The 16445-nt window shown below is 43.4% G+C and overlaps 2 protein-coding genes across 3 annotated transcripts; one reads left to right on the top strand and one right to left on the bottom strand.

Annotated features, from left to right (window-relative positions):
- Window positions 1-1880: 1880 nt before the first annotated feature.
- Window positions 1881-11009, top strand: LOC142971663 (solute carrier family 2, facilitated glucose transporter member 4-like). Of its 2 annotated transcripts, none has more exons than XM_076112267.1 (11): window positions 1881-2209; window positions 3893-3960; window positions 4966-5126; window positions 6662-6786; window positions 7149-7264; window positions 7445-7607; window positions 7887-8074; window positions 8228-8332; window positions 8767-8868; window positions 8957-9160; window positions 9268-11009. In XM_076112267.1, the coding sequence occupies exons 3-11, from the start codon at window positions 5080-5082 to the stop codon at window positions 9523-9525; spliced, it is 1308 nt and encodes a 435-aa protein (XP_075968382.1). In that variant the 5' UTR covers window positions 1881-2209; window positions 3893-3960; window positions 4966-5079; the 3' UTR covers window positions 9526-11009. The 2 variants fall into 2 exon arrangements, with proteins under 2 accessions (XP_075968382.1, XP_075968381.1); XM_076112266.1 differs by having other exon boundaries at window positions 2043-2209; window positions 3865-3960.
- A 1061-nt stretch (window positions 11010-12070) lies between these two features.
- On the bottom strand, window positions 12071-15078 carry LOC142971665 (Y-box-binding protein 2-B-like). Its single transcript, XM_076112270.1, has 9 exons — window positions 14818-15078; window positions 13809-13872; window positions 13658-13691; window positions 13489-13578; window positions 13147-13389; window positions 12873-12961; window positions 12501-12771; window positions 12188-12331; window positions 12071-12109 (listed from the first exon to the last, which is right to left on the bottom strand). The coding sequence occupies exons 1-9, from the start codon at window positions 15014-15016 to the stop codon at window positions 12071-12073; spliced, it is 1173 nt and encodes a 390-aa protein (XP_075968385.1). The 5' UTR covers window positions 15017-15078.
- Window positions 15079-16445: the final 1367 nt, after the last annotated feature.

Consider the following 16445-nt stretch of genomic DNA (forward strand, 5'->3'; position numbering starts at 1 on the left):
TAAATGTTAACTTTAGTGAACTGAATGCACGTCTACTGCTCTTTTTGAACTTTGTGAAATTGTGGTTGGTAGTCTGTAGATGAGTGTAATTTGGTACAGTTGCCTTTTCACTGCAGTACGTGGTATCGATACAATAAAACATCACTGAAGGAATTCATAGTATTCAATTTGGTGTGATATTGGCCATCACTCACGGGACGCTGACCATATCGTGCGACACCTGCCATCCATCACGCAACTGTAACATGATTTTGAACCAGCTGATCCCACCAACCACACACACACGCACACGCACACACACACACACACACACACACACACACACACACACAGGTCCAGACAAGAGGGAACAGTATTTACATGGGCTATGTCTCTACAACACTTTCGTGAGTAATAGAGGGCAGGCACATGATGTGTTTGCGTCCGTGTGGTGGTGTGACTTTTTGTTTCAGATAACAGTAAAACACACACTGACTGCCAATTTCCATCATGGGGACAACACAGCTGACATTTTGCATTGCGAAAATAGTGCTGAACATGCACTATTTAATTAAAAAAAGTACTGCATGGTGTAAGATTTTACACTTATTTATACCATTTTCTCAGTCAGTACTTTTAGTTCCATTATTGTTCTTGGCTCTCTCTGTATGAATTCATGTGATACTTTTTTGGAAAGCTATAATCTATCTGCCCCTGATGGCACAAATGAACTCTTAAAGTATGTTGGTGAGGCTCTACGCCGCTCTTCTGATGGTGTAAGGTTACTCTACATTTAGTCAGAGTCACACACAGACACATGACTGGGCTTGGGGCCCCTAGCTTTGGATGAGGGGTGTCAGGTTCTCTTTCTCAATGTTCGTATGAGGGCAGGAAAAGGCAAAGGCGGCAAGCTCCGAGTAGAGAGTGGCGTGATGCGGAGGTGTGTCTGCAAGGGGTGGACCCTTTGATTGAGAGATCTAGAGCAGATATTTTCGCACTGAGCTCTGAGTCCAGATCTGCACTCTTCCCGCCCAGTAGGCCTACAACCCGCCCACAACACAACCCTTATAGACACACCGTCACTCCATCCTCAAACTGCCCCTGACCACAACTACACAGTTAACTCGGGTGGCTCAGCCCAAATTTAGGCTCCACCTGTCGCCTGCTAGAGGAGAATTGAGCTTTGTTGTGTGCAACAGAGGGGGGAGGGTTTGAAGGAACGGGTGCTGTGGTGTGTGAGCCCTTTGGCATGTGATCTGAAATAGAAAGGGATTTATTGCTGTTAGGAAGACAGGCGAAGGCAGCCTGGGCGTCAAAGACGAGCCCCTCTCTGCTGCCCAGGAGAAATGTTGAGTCATAGCCGGTGGCATGTTGGACTCTGACTTGAGTTCCTCTAAGGTCCAACACCTGTACAGTGCATTATTTTACCGTCTATAGATGATGCTTAACACATTTGTTGGTCATTCAACATAATATTACAAATGTTGCACCTCATGAACAAAATAAGATGCACCACATTATTGTATGTGAGGTTCTCTGTTTATTTTTTTACACTAGAGAGTTTATAATTCTTTGAAAAGGCCAGACAACATTCTGTAACAGGGAATATAAACAGGGGGCCCTGATACCTAATTTGTCCCTCAGCAAACCTCCGGCTCAAGAGCTCCAGAGATATATGAGTGTTGATTTAAACAGGAATCTTAAAATGTAATCACACTCACTATTCTTCATCTCTTGCCATAATAAAAACCAGACCTCCTCGTCCGTAAGAGTAGCCCAGTGTTCTGTCACTCCCTGCAGCCAATCGATGTTAAGGTCAAAAGAGCTTCCTACTTGCGTCTCGACCTCTGTCAGAGGACGCAAGATCAACCCTCTGGCCTGGAACAGCCTCACCCCCAACCCTCTCGATACGAGGAGAGGCGTGCACGTGGGTGCGCGGCTGTCACTCTATTCCAGCGGGACGGACACAACACAAAGTTCAAAGAAGAGAGGACACCCTGCAGCACAGGACGCACCAGACTGATCACTTTGGGCTCCTCTTCAGGATTTTACGTTTCCGTTCCGTTTTTGTTGTTGTTAAAGTGCTCGAGGTTTAAATCGGGGCTTGTTGTCCTTTTGAGGGAGTTTCACGTGTCTCCATTTGGCACCAGACGCATCTGTCATCAACCGTTACTGGGTGCCTGGAGCTGCCAAAGTCATGCCAGCCGGGTTTCAGCAACTCGGAGTGGAGGTATTTATGTTTCTTGAGAGCTTTTCACAATTTTGCAACACAATTTAAATGTGGAAGGGCTTGTTGTTTACTCGCAAATGCAAGGAAAGCTGTACGCATTTAACTGTTCGGTGCGCATTTTTATTTGGAGAGATTTTACGCACGGGTTTGTCTCCGTCATGCAAAAAAAGTGGAAGCGCAAATCAACGCTTTTCTCTGCCTTATTGCAGGTTGCCTCGTATAATAGAAAAAAAATAGAACAAACTCGTTTATTGGTCAGAGAAAATTACATCGAGTCTAAAATAATGTACAATTGACAATAATAATAACAATTGACCTTGTCCCTTGCAAAACATAAGTAACTATAAATGCTGAATGTAAAAATCAACATCAGCCCTGATCTGAATGAGTTTGGCCCTTATTTAGTCCTGAGCAGTGACCTTGACCAGCCTAATATCTGAGTTTACAGGTCAGTACTGTGAGTTTGTTATAGGCCACCTTGTTTGACTGGTTCCTTTTCACCACCCTCATAAACAATAGCTGTGCTGTGTGCTCCCTGATATCAAGGTCAGGTGGACGTATGAATCAGTTTTAAGTGTCAAGCCTGTCATTCTGGACAGTTTAATCTCTATACGATCTTGAAAACGAGAGAAAGTGGACTGTAGTCTGTGATGCGATGTAGACAAAAAACTTCTGAAGCTGCTTCATCACCAATAAACAGGAATCAGTGAACACACCGTCTGTGACAGGTTGATCTTCCAGCCATGTGGGAACCTCTGTTATAGCTCAGACGTTTTGACTTCAATGTAAAATAAAGCGTGGAAACTCTAACTAAGCAAAAAAAGCAAACACACGATGTGAGTTCTAAGGAATCAGATTCATTCCTGATTAGTGAAAAGTAAATGAATTACTGAGCATTCAACTATGTGTGAGGCAATTTTAAATAAAATGCATGAAGTGTAATAGAGCTTGCCTGGCTGCTTCTGATGTTTCACCTCTTCTGTTGCAAGGGCACGTGCACACACACACACACACGCACAACCTTTTGTTTTGGTTTGTGAATACTAAACAGAACTTATCTACTCAGCACAGCAAGGTCAAGTTACAGATGCACGCTAACAAACTACATACAAAATCAAACTTTGCTGAATTATCCATAAAACCAAATACAATACAGTACAATAGAAAGACCACTTTTGCCCAAATTGTAGTTTAAAGTCACACATCATATTGTTGTTGTCAGGCGGCCCCAAGTCACCAAAAGGAAGCCATGATGGGTGTGTTTTTTTCTGTTTCACCAGCAGGTCTTAAAAGACTTCATATGAGAATATAACATGTTTCTGTTGTATAGTTATGTCTTTACAGTGAAGCTGCTAGGTAACTAATCTGACAGTTAATTAAATGACTTAAACACACTTTACTGGAAGGGACGACCTCATCTCCCCAAGGGATTGTCTCGTCTGTCACCGTGGAGACAGGTGCCTGTAGCCTGATGGGGAACTGCAGGGAAGTTGAAGCGTTGAAGCGATTTGCTCTCATCAGGATCACCGCTATATATAGTTGGAGGGAGTACTGCCACAGTGCCGAAGCTCTCTTATATTTGCCATTATTATCTTTACACTCACTGTTTTTTTTACCTCTCTCTATGTGTTTCTTTGTGTGTGTTTGTACTCCAGACATTGACTGGAACCTTTGTTCTCTCAGTCTTCACTGCTGTCCTGGGATCTCTCGAGTTTGGATACAATATCGGAGTCATCAATGCACCTCAGAAGGTAAAAAATACAAAGCACCGATCACCAGGGTTATGATCAAAACTAGCCAATTAAATTCCATGAAATTGACTGGTGGCAATCGGCACCAATCGGCATTTAAGAATGGAGGTGTGTTAAAAGAAGTGTGACGTACAATGCGGGAAGCAAACAGAGTGACATTAAACCAGACGTCACCAAAGTTGTTTATCATATTTTCCTTCATTTTAGAATGTGGTGTGTTTGATGCCACAACATCGGCCTCAACCGGTGCCGATGGTGTTTAGAAAATAAACTTGGAGGAGGGAAACAAGTCCTTGCATGTGATGCAAATGACGTAAATGCGAGGGAGTCAGATCAACACTCAATATTTAAGAGGGCAGACAGGAGAGCATAGGGGAGTTTGTTGAGCATCTTAGTTGTGCTTATGGAAACGCTACAATGGATTAGTTTACTGTCACATCCAGTAGGCAACATGGTGCTGCACACTCTTATGATGCCTTTGCATAAAAACAGTCTATGTGTATATAGAGAGAGCTCATATTGCAGCCACATCTGGTGTTCCAGCATAAAGGCATGCATGGGTACTGCATGTGAAAAATGTATGACTTATGACTGCCCATATAATGTACTGTAGTATATGTGTTGCTCTATTGCCAGGACAAGTCAGTACATACTTTCACTCAAATCCATATATTAATATGTCACACTGTACACACTGTAGTTTGGCATTAGTGACACATTGCCCGAGCCAGGTGAGTTGTCTCTGCTGCTGGTATTCAGGCACCTGCTGATGAGTCTTAACCCTCAACTACAGACTCCACTCAGCTGACGTGGTTTCATGAAGACACTTAAACCAGAATAGAAGCTGAGCTGCTGTGTCTTTATGTGTGCATGTGACATTATGAGACAGCTTTTTCTATCTGTACATGACAACTTAAAAGACTCTGTGCTTCCTCTGTTCCTGTTTCACTCCCGAGTTAATCTGTTGTTCAACATGTCTCATGTTTTCTTCTGTGCCCTGTCTAGATCATTGAGCAGGAGTATAACGCGACATGGGTGCACCGGTATGGAGAGCCCATCCCCGCAGGGACCCTCACCTCCCTCTGGTCCCTGTCCGTGGCCATCTTCTCAATTGGTGGCATGCTGTCCTCCTCCTGTGTGGGCTTCATCTCCGAGTGGCTGGGCAGGTAGGGAAACACACAGGATGCCCCACACTCTAATTTAGATATTTCTACTTGAATTGGCAGTTATTTAGTCTGTGTCCTGTTGCCTGAACCCAAGTTCATCAAAACCATTAAAAACATTGTATATTCTCCCCTCTACATCTGATTTACTACATACAATTTTAGGTTCTGGTGACTATTTGCAGCTATGTCAGTGGTTGCACACTTTTCTCTGCTGCCCAGTACGACGGACCAATACTCGGGCACGATAGAGTTTGAATGCACATCACTATTTCATTCACTTGTGCAAAAACAGAGTAAGAACAATGCAAACAGAAAGGCGTATGCTCGGTATCACACCTAAATATTCTTAATACAAAATACAGTTTAAAATGCAGTATACATACTGTAAGGTTTTAACCAAGCAACTAAATTCTTCCTGAGTCCATGTTTCCTTACACTTAGACAATCAGGTACATTGTAAAATATTTCAGTGACCAACTGTGTGAGTCATGATACATCTGTCTCTCCTGTCCACCTCTGCATGGATCCAAAATGGATCCCACCATCCAGTTTCTAGTCTCACTAACTTCCTTCCCTCTGTAACCTGAGCTGGGATGCGAAATGAACTGCAGCCCCCAGCTTCCACTGATTAAAAGGGGATCTTAAATTAACAGAGCTGGCAGCACTGGGTCAGGAGGGGTCTGGAGGGGAGTAACTTTCAGTTTGGGTGCTCTCAGGACAGGGTCTTCCTAAAAAAAGCAGTACTGGTAACGACGGCGGGAGCTGCTGTGACCTCTGAGGTCAAACTAATTTAGATGTAACCTAAGTCTCTCGTGCACAAATAGAAGTTCACTTTTAACAGCAGACCTTATTGTTTGGTCGGTGAGACAGACTGGGGGAGGAAACTAACATTACATTACAGTCATTTAGCAGACGCTTTAGCACAGGCGGAGCAGACCGCAAGAAACTTATATCTACATATATATATATATATATATATATCTTCAGGGAATCTTTAAAATATCTTGATGCTGGTCGTTTTGTATCTTTAGTGGTAATTGTCACTTTGCTGGGGTATTACGTGTAATGATCATGGTTTAAAATAACTTTCAATAAAAGGTAATAATGCCAAACTGCAAGGGTGAGGATGGTAAATGTGTCTTTTTTTTAAGGATATTTAAGCATAACTCCTAATTTCAGCCATGGGTTAAGCAGCGAAATGTTTTTGTATGACACTGCCCTCTGGAGGCTTTAAGGGGTCCGTATACTTCATGGGCTACTGTCATACTGAATCTGTATTTTAAACAGCACACAGACTATAGAGAAATCTACTGTATAATGTTCATTATTTAAATACTTTAGTGCGTGTTTCAGTCACAGCTTTTTCGGCAATAAGATTTGATACACTGTGTTTGAGTTCATGCTAGTCTTTTGGGTGATAAATTAAGACTTTTGTCCCAAATGTAGCACCCTTGCTAAGAATATTTGATGTCAAATTAAGATTTAAAGTCTGCTGAATTAATACAAAGATACTTGTCTGTGTTTTTTTTCCCCAGGAGGAAAGCCATGCTCATAAACAACATGTTTGCCTTCATTGGTGGAAGTCTCATGGGGTTGTCCAAGCTCTGCCGCTCCTACGAAATGCTGATCCTCGGACGCTTTGTCATCGGTGCCTACTGCGGTGAGCAGTCCGCTGTTCTATTCTCTCCTTTGTCATTGTTTTAATTACATATCTATTTTAGAGCAGGAACTTCACATTCATACGACTACAAAGAGATGCAAAAAAATCCAGAAAGAGACACAAACTGACTACAGAGAGATGCAAAATGACTAAAAAGAGACGCAAAACGACTTTAACGAAATGCAAAATGACCAAAAAGAGAGCAAAACATCTACGAAGAAATGCCAAACGACCAAAAAGATGTCTCTTTGAATCGGTGGCTCTAGCTGGGGGCCCTTTACATGTCCGTGCCTAGGGGCCCATTGTCTCACAATCTGTCCATGCACTTGATGAAAGTTTCTGACAACTTTTCCTCTCTGCAGGGTTGGCATCAGGCCTGACACCGATGTATGTCGGCGAGATAGCTCCTACAAGTCTGCGAGGTGCGCTGGGCACGCTGCACCAACTGGCTATAGTCACTGGTATCCTCATAGCACAGGTATGACAGCGTGTTAGGATGTTGCTGTTAAAACTGATAAAACCTCTCTGTATAAACTCCTGCTGCAAGTGTTTCTCTGAGTTCAATGTTTGTATGAATATTTTGTAATAGCCTTTCCTTGAAGTTCTTATAGTATCTATTTTAAATCTTCTGCATCACTTGATCCCTCCTCCTACGCAGGTCCTCGGTCTGGAGTCGTTACTGGGCGTTGAGGACTTGTGGCCAATTCTGTTGGGTTTAGCAGTCGTGCCGGCTGTGTTTCAGATGGCACTTCTGCCTTTCTGCCCCGAGAGCCCCCGCTTCCTCTACATCGTCCGCTGCCAGGAGCACCAAGCCAAGAGAGGTGAGCTTTAAGGTCTCGGTTTTATATTGGAATAAGCTCTATGAACTACTCATTTAGTCTTAAGCTGAGGCAAGACCTGTACAAATAAACTGTCTACTGGTTTACTACACTAGCTAATCACTTACAGTACAGCATCTTGCTATTTGTACTAAAGTACCATGTGGTCACCATATGTAACATTGATGGAGCTGAATGTAGAACAAGTATTTATAGGCCTTTAACTCAAACAGGTGTTGGTAAGAATATTCGAATTGAACATACACACCTCTCTGTGTGCAGGCCTGAGGAGGTTGACGGGCAGGCAGGACGTGAGCAGCATGCTGGCGGAGATGAAGGAGGAGAAGAGGAAGATGGACATGGAGAGGAAGGTTTCCATCCTGGAGCTCTTTCGCTCTCCGCTCTATCGCCAGCCCATCATCATCTCCATCCTGCTGCAGCTCTCCCAGCAGCTGTCTGGGATCAACGCAGTGAGTCAGGGGGGGTCCTTTATTAAAAAGAATTGTAAAAATCACAGTTAGTTGTATAAGTGACATAAGTGCACCTGGCATAAAGTCCCAAAAGGAAAAATGAATCAATGCAGTATACTATTGACATCTTAATCTGTACACCCCTCTGTTCAGATTTTCTACTACTCCACCAGTATCTTCATGAAGGCAGGAGTCCAGAGTCCAGTCTACGCCACCATAGGAGCAGGCGTGGTGAACTGTGCCTTCACCGTGGTCTCGGTCAGTAACATACCTTTATCTTGACTTTTTGATGTCTCTCCTCCTTCCTTGATAAACAATCTAATTTTGAATGTTCAATCTTTTGTGAAATTAGTACGATAAAGACTGCAGCCCTGTTATGTACCAAAGTGTGTCTCTATTAATGTGTAAAATTGTTATCAGCCCTAGCTTTGGTGGTGCTACTTTGCAAATGTCAGCATGCTAACATGGTACACTTGCTAAATGTCATTGTTGGCATGCTGATGTCAGCATTTGGCTAGAAACACCACTACTCAACCTCACAGAGCTGCAAGCTTGACTGTAGAATCTAACTCTTGTTGTGACAATGAATCCTTTTTCAGTTTAAACTAGGTGAATGGCTAACTTTATCAACTAAAGTAGAATATGTGAGCAGACTGGGGATAACGACCTCTCTGTTTTCTCATTATTAACAGCTCTTCCTGATAGAGAGGATGGGTCGACGGACGCTCCACATGCTGGGACTTGGTGGAATGTGCATCTGTGCCGTCATCATGACCACGGCTCTCGCTTTGTTGGTCAGTCCCCCAAACGTGCAAGCATCCCGTACCGTCAGGTGTGTTTTCTCCACAAACCTCTGAACCGGTTTTTCCTCCCACCTGATAGGACAGTATTCCGTGGATGAGCTACATCAGCATGCTGTCCATCTTTGGCTTCGTGGCCTTCTTTGAGATCGGTCCGGGTCCCATCCCCTGGTTCTTTGTAGCCGAGCTATTCTCTCAGGGTCCAAGGCCGGCTGCCATGGCTGTGGCCGGCTTCTCCAACTGGACCGCCAACTTCATCATCGGCATGTGCTTCCAATACGTCGCTGTGAGTATTTCTTACCTTGAATAGATGTTGTGGATGTCCTACGCAAACGTCCATGGACTTCTCCTTCTCGTATCTTTTAATCTGGATTTATCCCCATCCTTCTCCAGGACCTGTGTGGGCCATACACCTTCCTGATCTTCGCAGCACTCCTCCTCTTCTTCCTCATCTTTACATTCTTCCGGGTGCCAGAGACGCGGGGCAAAACCTTCGACCAGATCGCAGCAAGCTTCCATCAGGACTCTGTCGGAGGAATGATGGATAGAGGCATGGCCATGGATCTGGACAAGCCCAGCACCGAGCTGAACTACTTGGGGGAGGAAAGTTCCTGCCTAAAGAGCGATGGGACCGAGCACAGCTTGGAATGAACTGTGTAGGCCCGACTATAAACTTTTACTTTCTGACATATTGTATACTGAGGTCAACTGTTGAATTCATATAGATTGTGGTGCCAAAGCAGCGTTTATAGTGTGACAATTTGGGTGTTTTGGAATTGTCCTTTTGCTGGTACCACTGCAATATGAGCTTACGAATTACGCCTCGACAGAGGCTGAAAACCTATGGATTAAGAGTTGACTACTGTAGTTTCAAGGAATAAGATGATCAGAAGAAAGTGTCTGGACTGTTGAGGCATGGACTGCCCATGTGGTAGGATTTTATTCCACGGTGGCAATATTGACAGACGGAGGTGGAGAGACTTTAGAATTCCTGCACTTTATCTACAAAGACATCCAACAGTTTCAGTTTGGATGTAAACCCCCCAACCCCCCAAAAAATAGCATGTACAGCCATAGAGCCAAGTATACGTTCATATTTTGTACTAAAGCTGGGAACACACTAGATGTGTAAATCCAACCGACTGCAACACATTTAACTGATAGCATTCAGATTTTTACCATTTAGCTTAAACTACAAGATCATCGTCTCAAAGTTACGCAAATATGTATACACACACACACACAGCTGTTTGGTTTGAATTAAGATTTAAATCCCAACACACTTTTTTGGTTGCTACTGAAATGTTCCCATAACGGTCAAAGGTCAAGTACCAAAAGCTGGTCTTTGATCGTACAGTTTGATTAAAATGATAGTCATATACTTGAGGATTTCTTGTACAGCTTGTTGAGTGTTGACAGTTACAATTTGGAATGGTAAAGTGATTTTGTAACAATTACAAATTATTCAAATTTAAGTATCAAAAAAGTACAATTTTGGCATCAAAACTCAGCTATTGGATGATTGTAGAAACATTTCAAATGATACCCCGCCCTAACAATAACATGCCAGCTGATCTTGGTGTCCCAATACGTCACCCGGCCTCTCTTCAGAGTGTGAGAGAGTTCAAAGTCTTCAATCATGTAGCGTGTTCCCAGCTAAAGGCAAAGTGCCATCACAACGTAGATTTATGATCATGACAAACTTATTGCACAACCTGCAGAAATGCTACTTTTAAAGACTATTTTAGTTCTTCATGTGTACATATATAGTGTGATATTTGGTTGTTAATATTAAGGTATGAGGGTCTACAAGTTTCAATTATTCTTGCACTCCAGTAGGTGTAAACAGAAGCCTGATACACTAGAGCAAGATTTGCCATTAAAAGGGATGCCTGTAAAGACTAGCTGCTGCTTTTTTTAAAATCCCACAAGGATCATATGTTTGTCTTTTTCTTGTGTCCTGTGTGCAGTTTGCTGTCTATTATTTAATGGTGTGCATCACTACATTCTGAAGATTTGTATTGAAGTTGTTCAGAGGGGATCTGTAATGTGTGTATTATGATGCTGTGGTCATGTAGTGACTACAAGGATGCAAGTAATGTATAAAAATAATAATAATAATGTCATTGAAAACACCCGAGAAGGCCTCCAGTAATTTATATTTAGCATTTGAAATTGTGTTCAATGGTAAGTAATCCAATTTCAAAAACAGATGCCGTTAAAAGCAGCATCTTCTAATCTGCACCTCGGTCATGAAGAAATAAGGACTGTATACAGAGATTTGCGAACATGATTTATTAATTAGCATTTTTACTACCGACATCGCACATAATCCCCTCCAAAGAAAATCACACACAAATAAGTAAAACACAAAAATAAAGTTTCTTTTCATCAAACGTTCCTCAACCGAGGAGATGAAGGGAGTAGTACGTTTCAAGAATCGATTGAGGTGGTAAAAGAACTAAACTGACTCCCATAATGCACCACCAACCTCACACCTGCTTGGTTTTCACCTCTTCAACCAAATTTTAAAAAGTTAAATAAAAATCAAGGCTGGTTCCTCTATAAACTACTTGATGTGTCCCATCTAGGCAATTAAAGAAAATTTGTTTTTAAAGGGGGGTTGGAATAACTGGGCTACCAAGCAGATCGTCCATTCTTTCCCTTTGATGTACTTTCAAATTCTAAATATGCACCCACCACCCACCTGCATCCCCTTCCTCGCCCCTCTCCAATTGTCCCGTGTCTAGATGAGAGGGGAGGAGGCCTGAGGGACGACAGCGAGACTGGGTGGGTTGGAGGATGGGCAAGTGCAGGGAGGGGAGAGCAGTGCATGCGTTCTGAAATAGGTCCAGTCCTCCAACCCTAGGACCTACAAAAACAAAAGACAAATAAACAAACACGCAAGGGAGCGAAAGACGGTACAGAAACAGATGCATAGAGTTCAAGCCTTCACTGGAATTTGCTCCCTGCAGTAAACAAAAAGGACTCATAACAAAGTACAAACCTAATTAAAGACTCATAAATTTTTTATTTTTTTTTAAAACTCTTTCCATCCCTTTAACGCCACCTTAAATCCATATACAGGAAAACGGCCTGTAAAAGATGTGAGCCAATGTGTCACATGAAGCGCAACCCAACACCCTCACGTCTCCCACCTCTTACCAAGGGTCACGAGACTGTCCTCTCACTGGTGTCACTCTGTTGGTGCTGGGACTGTTGTGTCAGCTGCCTGCTGGAGGGAAGGAGACCGTTTAAATAGTTGTGTCCACACAACGAACATTGGTGAAAAAGAGCAGTTTGGGCTACTTACCTCAGGTGATTTTGGCGTTTTGGGGGAGGATTTGGGGGAGGTTTTGGGGGAGCCCTTTGGTGATTTTGATGTGGATTTAAGGTCATCTGGTTTGGAGGTCTGAGGGGGGGTACCAGACTCTGATGCAGACTTCTCTGTATCGTTCTGCAATGTGTGCAAGTAATACAATTGTGTTAAGCGTGCAGTAAGCACAAACGTTCAGGAAAATAATCCTAAAAAACACTTTATTTGAAATCTGCATTTGTGAAATAGCTTCAGTAGCTCATCTGTCACTTGATGCAGTTTACCGACCAGGAACAACAATCGCACTCACTTTCGAGGTAGAGGACTCGGAGTTCCTTTGCCTGCGCCGTCTAGACTGGCGCCGTTGTTGTTTCTGGCCCTCAGCTGCTTCTCCGTTGGTCTGGGCCTCAGTCTGCTTCACCTCGCCTTGCTCCTGGATCTCTTCTGGAGCGGCCTGCTGCGGGCCCTCTGGGGCGGCCTGCTGCGGGCCCTCTGGGGCGGCCTGCTGCGGGCCCTCTGGGGCGGCCTGCTGCGGGCCCTCTGGGGCGGCCTGCTCAGGAGGTGGGCGAGGACGGACCGGTCTGTGAATCCCAGGACAGAGGACATATTGAGTCAGCTTTGCAGGTCTGTAATACAGAAGCAAAAATTTGAACACAAAATATCGGCAGCGTTGCCACGTCACCTGCGGTACGGGCGCCAGAATCTTTGCTGCGGCTGTCGCTGCGTTTGGTCGCCCTCTGCCACTCCGTTCTTTTGCTCTCCAGCCTCACCCTGACGGATCAAGCCGACAAAAATTCAAACTAGTCTGACACAGAACAGCTCGAATTTGCCAATTTCTAAATATCCCAAATTACCAGAGTTGTTCTTAACAGTGTTGCAATTTTACTTTCTTTCATACAAACCCTGCTTTACTCTTAAAAAAGCCCTAAAAGGTTGTCGTTCCCCCTTCAGCTTACATCTTGTGCCTCCTGCCGTGGTCTTCGGGGCCTCCGACGGCGTTGCTGAGGTTTCACTCCATCGTTCTCTCCTGATCCCTCTCCCTCGGCGGCGGAGGACTGGCCATCAGCTGGCTTGCCCTCCTCACCGGGCTTCGGGCTGCGCGGGAAAAATCGCCGACGGAAGCGGCGTTTGTTGGGAGCGTAGCGGCTGCCTTTCACTGGAACACCGCCTGGACCGGTTACATTGGCTGCTTCTGAGCCCTGTGGGACACCAGAGAGGGGCTGGAATGGGACATGTAAAGAAAAAACAAACAAAAAACCTAAACGGCATTCAATGAAATAGATTGCCCAGATTCTCACCTTTGCAGCTTCAATCACATCAAACTCTACAACCTCCCCGTCGCCAACACTGCGGAGGAACTTCCTCGGATTGTTCTTCTTGATAGCAGTCTGAGGGGACAGATTTAACGTCTAAGGACACATCAACCCATGAAAAACACCAATTCAAGAAAAATGCCCATTAACTTACCTGATGAACAAACACATCCTCTTTGGTGTCGTTTCTGGGAGAAATAAAACCGGTTTAGCAAACATGGCTCATGGGGCAATTTTTAATAAGCAAATAAATCGCAGTGGTGCAAGTAATGTAGATGCTCCAATGTTATGTAGAGGAAAAGTACCTGTTTATGAAGCCATATCCATTACGCACATTGAACCACTTCACTGTGCCTTGAACCAAGGTGGCTACAATAATAAAACAGGAGCACATGATTAAAATCTGTATCCCGGTGACATTTAACGAGACACACCATTAAACAGCCATTCCAAGAACACACTACAAATTAATGTTATCTTTCTTGCATCAATGGCAGCCCTGCTTAGAAGAAAAGGGAGCTCCGTGTGTCAATCATTAACAATAAGACTTTGAAACCAGGTCTGTGCTAGGTCACGAGGAGGGAGGGGGGGGGTTAACACGGCTACGTGTTTCTCATCTGGTCATAGAAACAAAACCAGAACTTGAAAGTCCCCTAAAGCGCGTTTAATTAGAACGTTAGCGCCTCAGCGAAATGATTTGCACCTGTGTGAACGCGCGTGCACGACCGGGTCGGAACGCGCCACGGCTGATAGGTCATGTGTTCACACTGTTAACAGCCGCTTTAAATACAAATAATGCAGATTAATTTCCCCCTTTTCCTTCTTAGCGCAGAAGAACAAAAAGCCGCTAAAATAAACCAATGTGCGGAAATGTTAAGGAGAAGTAGACGTGTTTCAGTGATTTATTTTGGGGAAAACTTTAAATTAAAACACTTCATTTTTCTGCCGGTAAAGGCCCTCAAGTTACTATTTGGTTTCACAGTAGAGGTTTTACTAAATCGTAACAAATAGTTGCTTCCCACGAAACCCATGTTTAAAAACTGAAGACACGCGTTGCTCCCATAAAACATTGTCGATGTACCTTAAGTGGAAGGCTACATTTCTGTAATTAGCACAGACTTGCAGACTCAAAAAAAAAAAAAAAAGTATATTTTTAATAATGCAACTTTACGCTACAACAATATCCTATAAATCAGTTTCTCACTCACTTCCATTTAAAACGCATTTGAATTCCAACTAAAGCTGGTACTTTTAAAGATTCTTTAACCACTTGGCACGCACAGGTTTGCAGCATATTCACTCATCTACACCCACCTATGACCTTCCTCTCCGGCTGTGGCTTCTCTTCCACAGGTGCCGATGGTGGAGCGCTCTGCGCCTCGGCGTCGCTCATGCTTGGCTGTCGGATTACTACACTTTCACTCCGGAGTCCCCTCCCCTCCTGAAACTTTTCTTCTTCTTCCTCTTCTTCTTCGTTGAGGTTCCGCGGCAGTTGGCATCCTTGGCGTTGCATTACTGCCTCCTTCTGGATGCAGACCTCCTCAATGACGTAATTAATCCAGGAGCGCACATACAAACCCGTCACTGTCTCCGCGCTGTAATGTACTTCTTTTACTCTGGCCTCTTTTGACCTGCATTAAAATGCGTACTTAAAAGTATTGTCATTCTATTACCAGCTAAATTGATCAAAAGTTAGTAATTGGCCACTGTGATTGTGATAAATTTAAGAATGTATGTATAGTAGCATACTGTTGTAGTTGTAACACTTTTAGATATATTGAATGTAGTGCAGTGAGTCCTGCTCTGGTTGTCTGTTGCTCTGCACTGAAGAAATAGTTCATCCTAAAATGACACTTCCGTATTGGACTTGATTGCTGGATGAGCTGTCTGAAAAGGTCATATTTTGACTTGTAAATATTTTTTCTGTTATTAGGCTCTGGGTGCAAAAGCTTGCTGTGGGTTTGGTGCACTTAAATAAAGTTATGATTAAAAAAAGCAATGACTCATTTGTCATTTTGGGGTCACGATAACTTTGCCTTTAATTCCATTCTTCATAGGGCATAGGACTCCAGTTTCACAGCACTAAATTTAACCCAGCAGCACTAATAACTGGCAAGTTCAATGGAACCATTCTCTGTGCTCAGAAGCCGTGGGTCTCTCGACATGAAAAAGACTCAAACTAGAAGTATAATTATTATCAGCAGAGGGAATTACAGCCAGCGGAGGAGCACAGCGGCACCGATACTGTGGATTATGTTATGTTCGATACTGTCATTCAATTTTTGTCATTACAGCTCTGTTCATCAGCTGTATATGTAAATGCCAATAAGTACCTGCTGACAGGAATGCTATGATATATAAAGATAGATCATTTTACAGTGTGCCCATCACATCATTTGTACACAAGAGAGCACTGACAAGATGGCAAGAATACAAAACAATACAATGAGAACAAGACAATATAGCATCTACTTGAATGTATTCAGGGTCATGTTTCCTCACAAGCTTTTCCACGGCCCACTAGATTGCGTTCCGAGGTCCACCAGTGAACACTAACTGTTCTAGAATCCATTGTAGACATTGTATTGCAGTTACATTGTGTCGAACACTCTGAAATACAATATAACATCTGTATTCCAGACTGCAATGTAACAAACGGACTGTGCCATTTATATGATGTCACCTACTGTCATAAGTGTGTTAACTCATCCTCTGATGAAAACCACTACATGCGGTTAAAAGGACAGGACTAGAAAAAGTCAGTAAGTGGACCTTGAGTTTGAGTGGACTATGTTTTTTTCTAATAATAATAATAGTAACATGGAAGGCTATCACATGACTACACAATAACATTGTAATGTGTTTGACTAATGATGGGGTTTTATTCTGGCAGTCCCAACAGGAAGTCGCGTGTCTCGATTATTTTGACATCGTGACAGTGG

Source organism: Anarhichas minor, unplaced genomic scaffold, assembly GCF_050575085.1.
Source record: "Anarhichas minor isolate MPS153535 unplaced genomic scaffold, ASM5057508v1 ptg000049l, whole genome shotgun sequence".
Taxonomy (NCBI): Eukaryota; Metazoa; Chordata; class Actinopteri; order Perciformes; family Anarhichadidae; genus Anarhichas; species Anarhichas minor.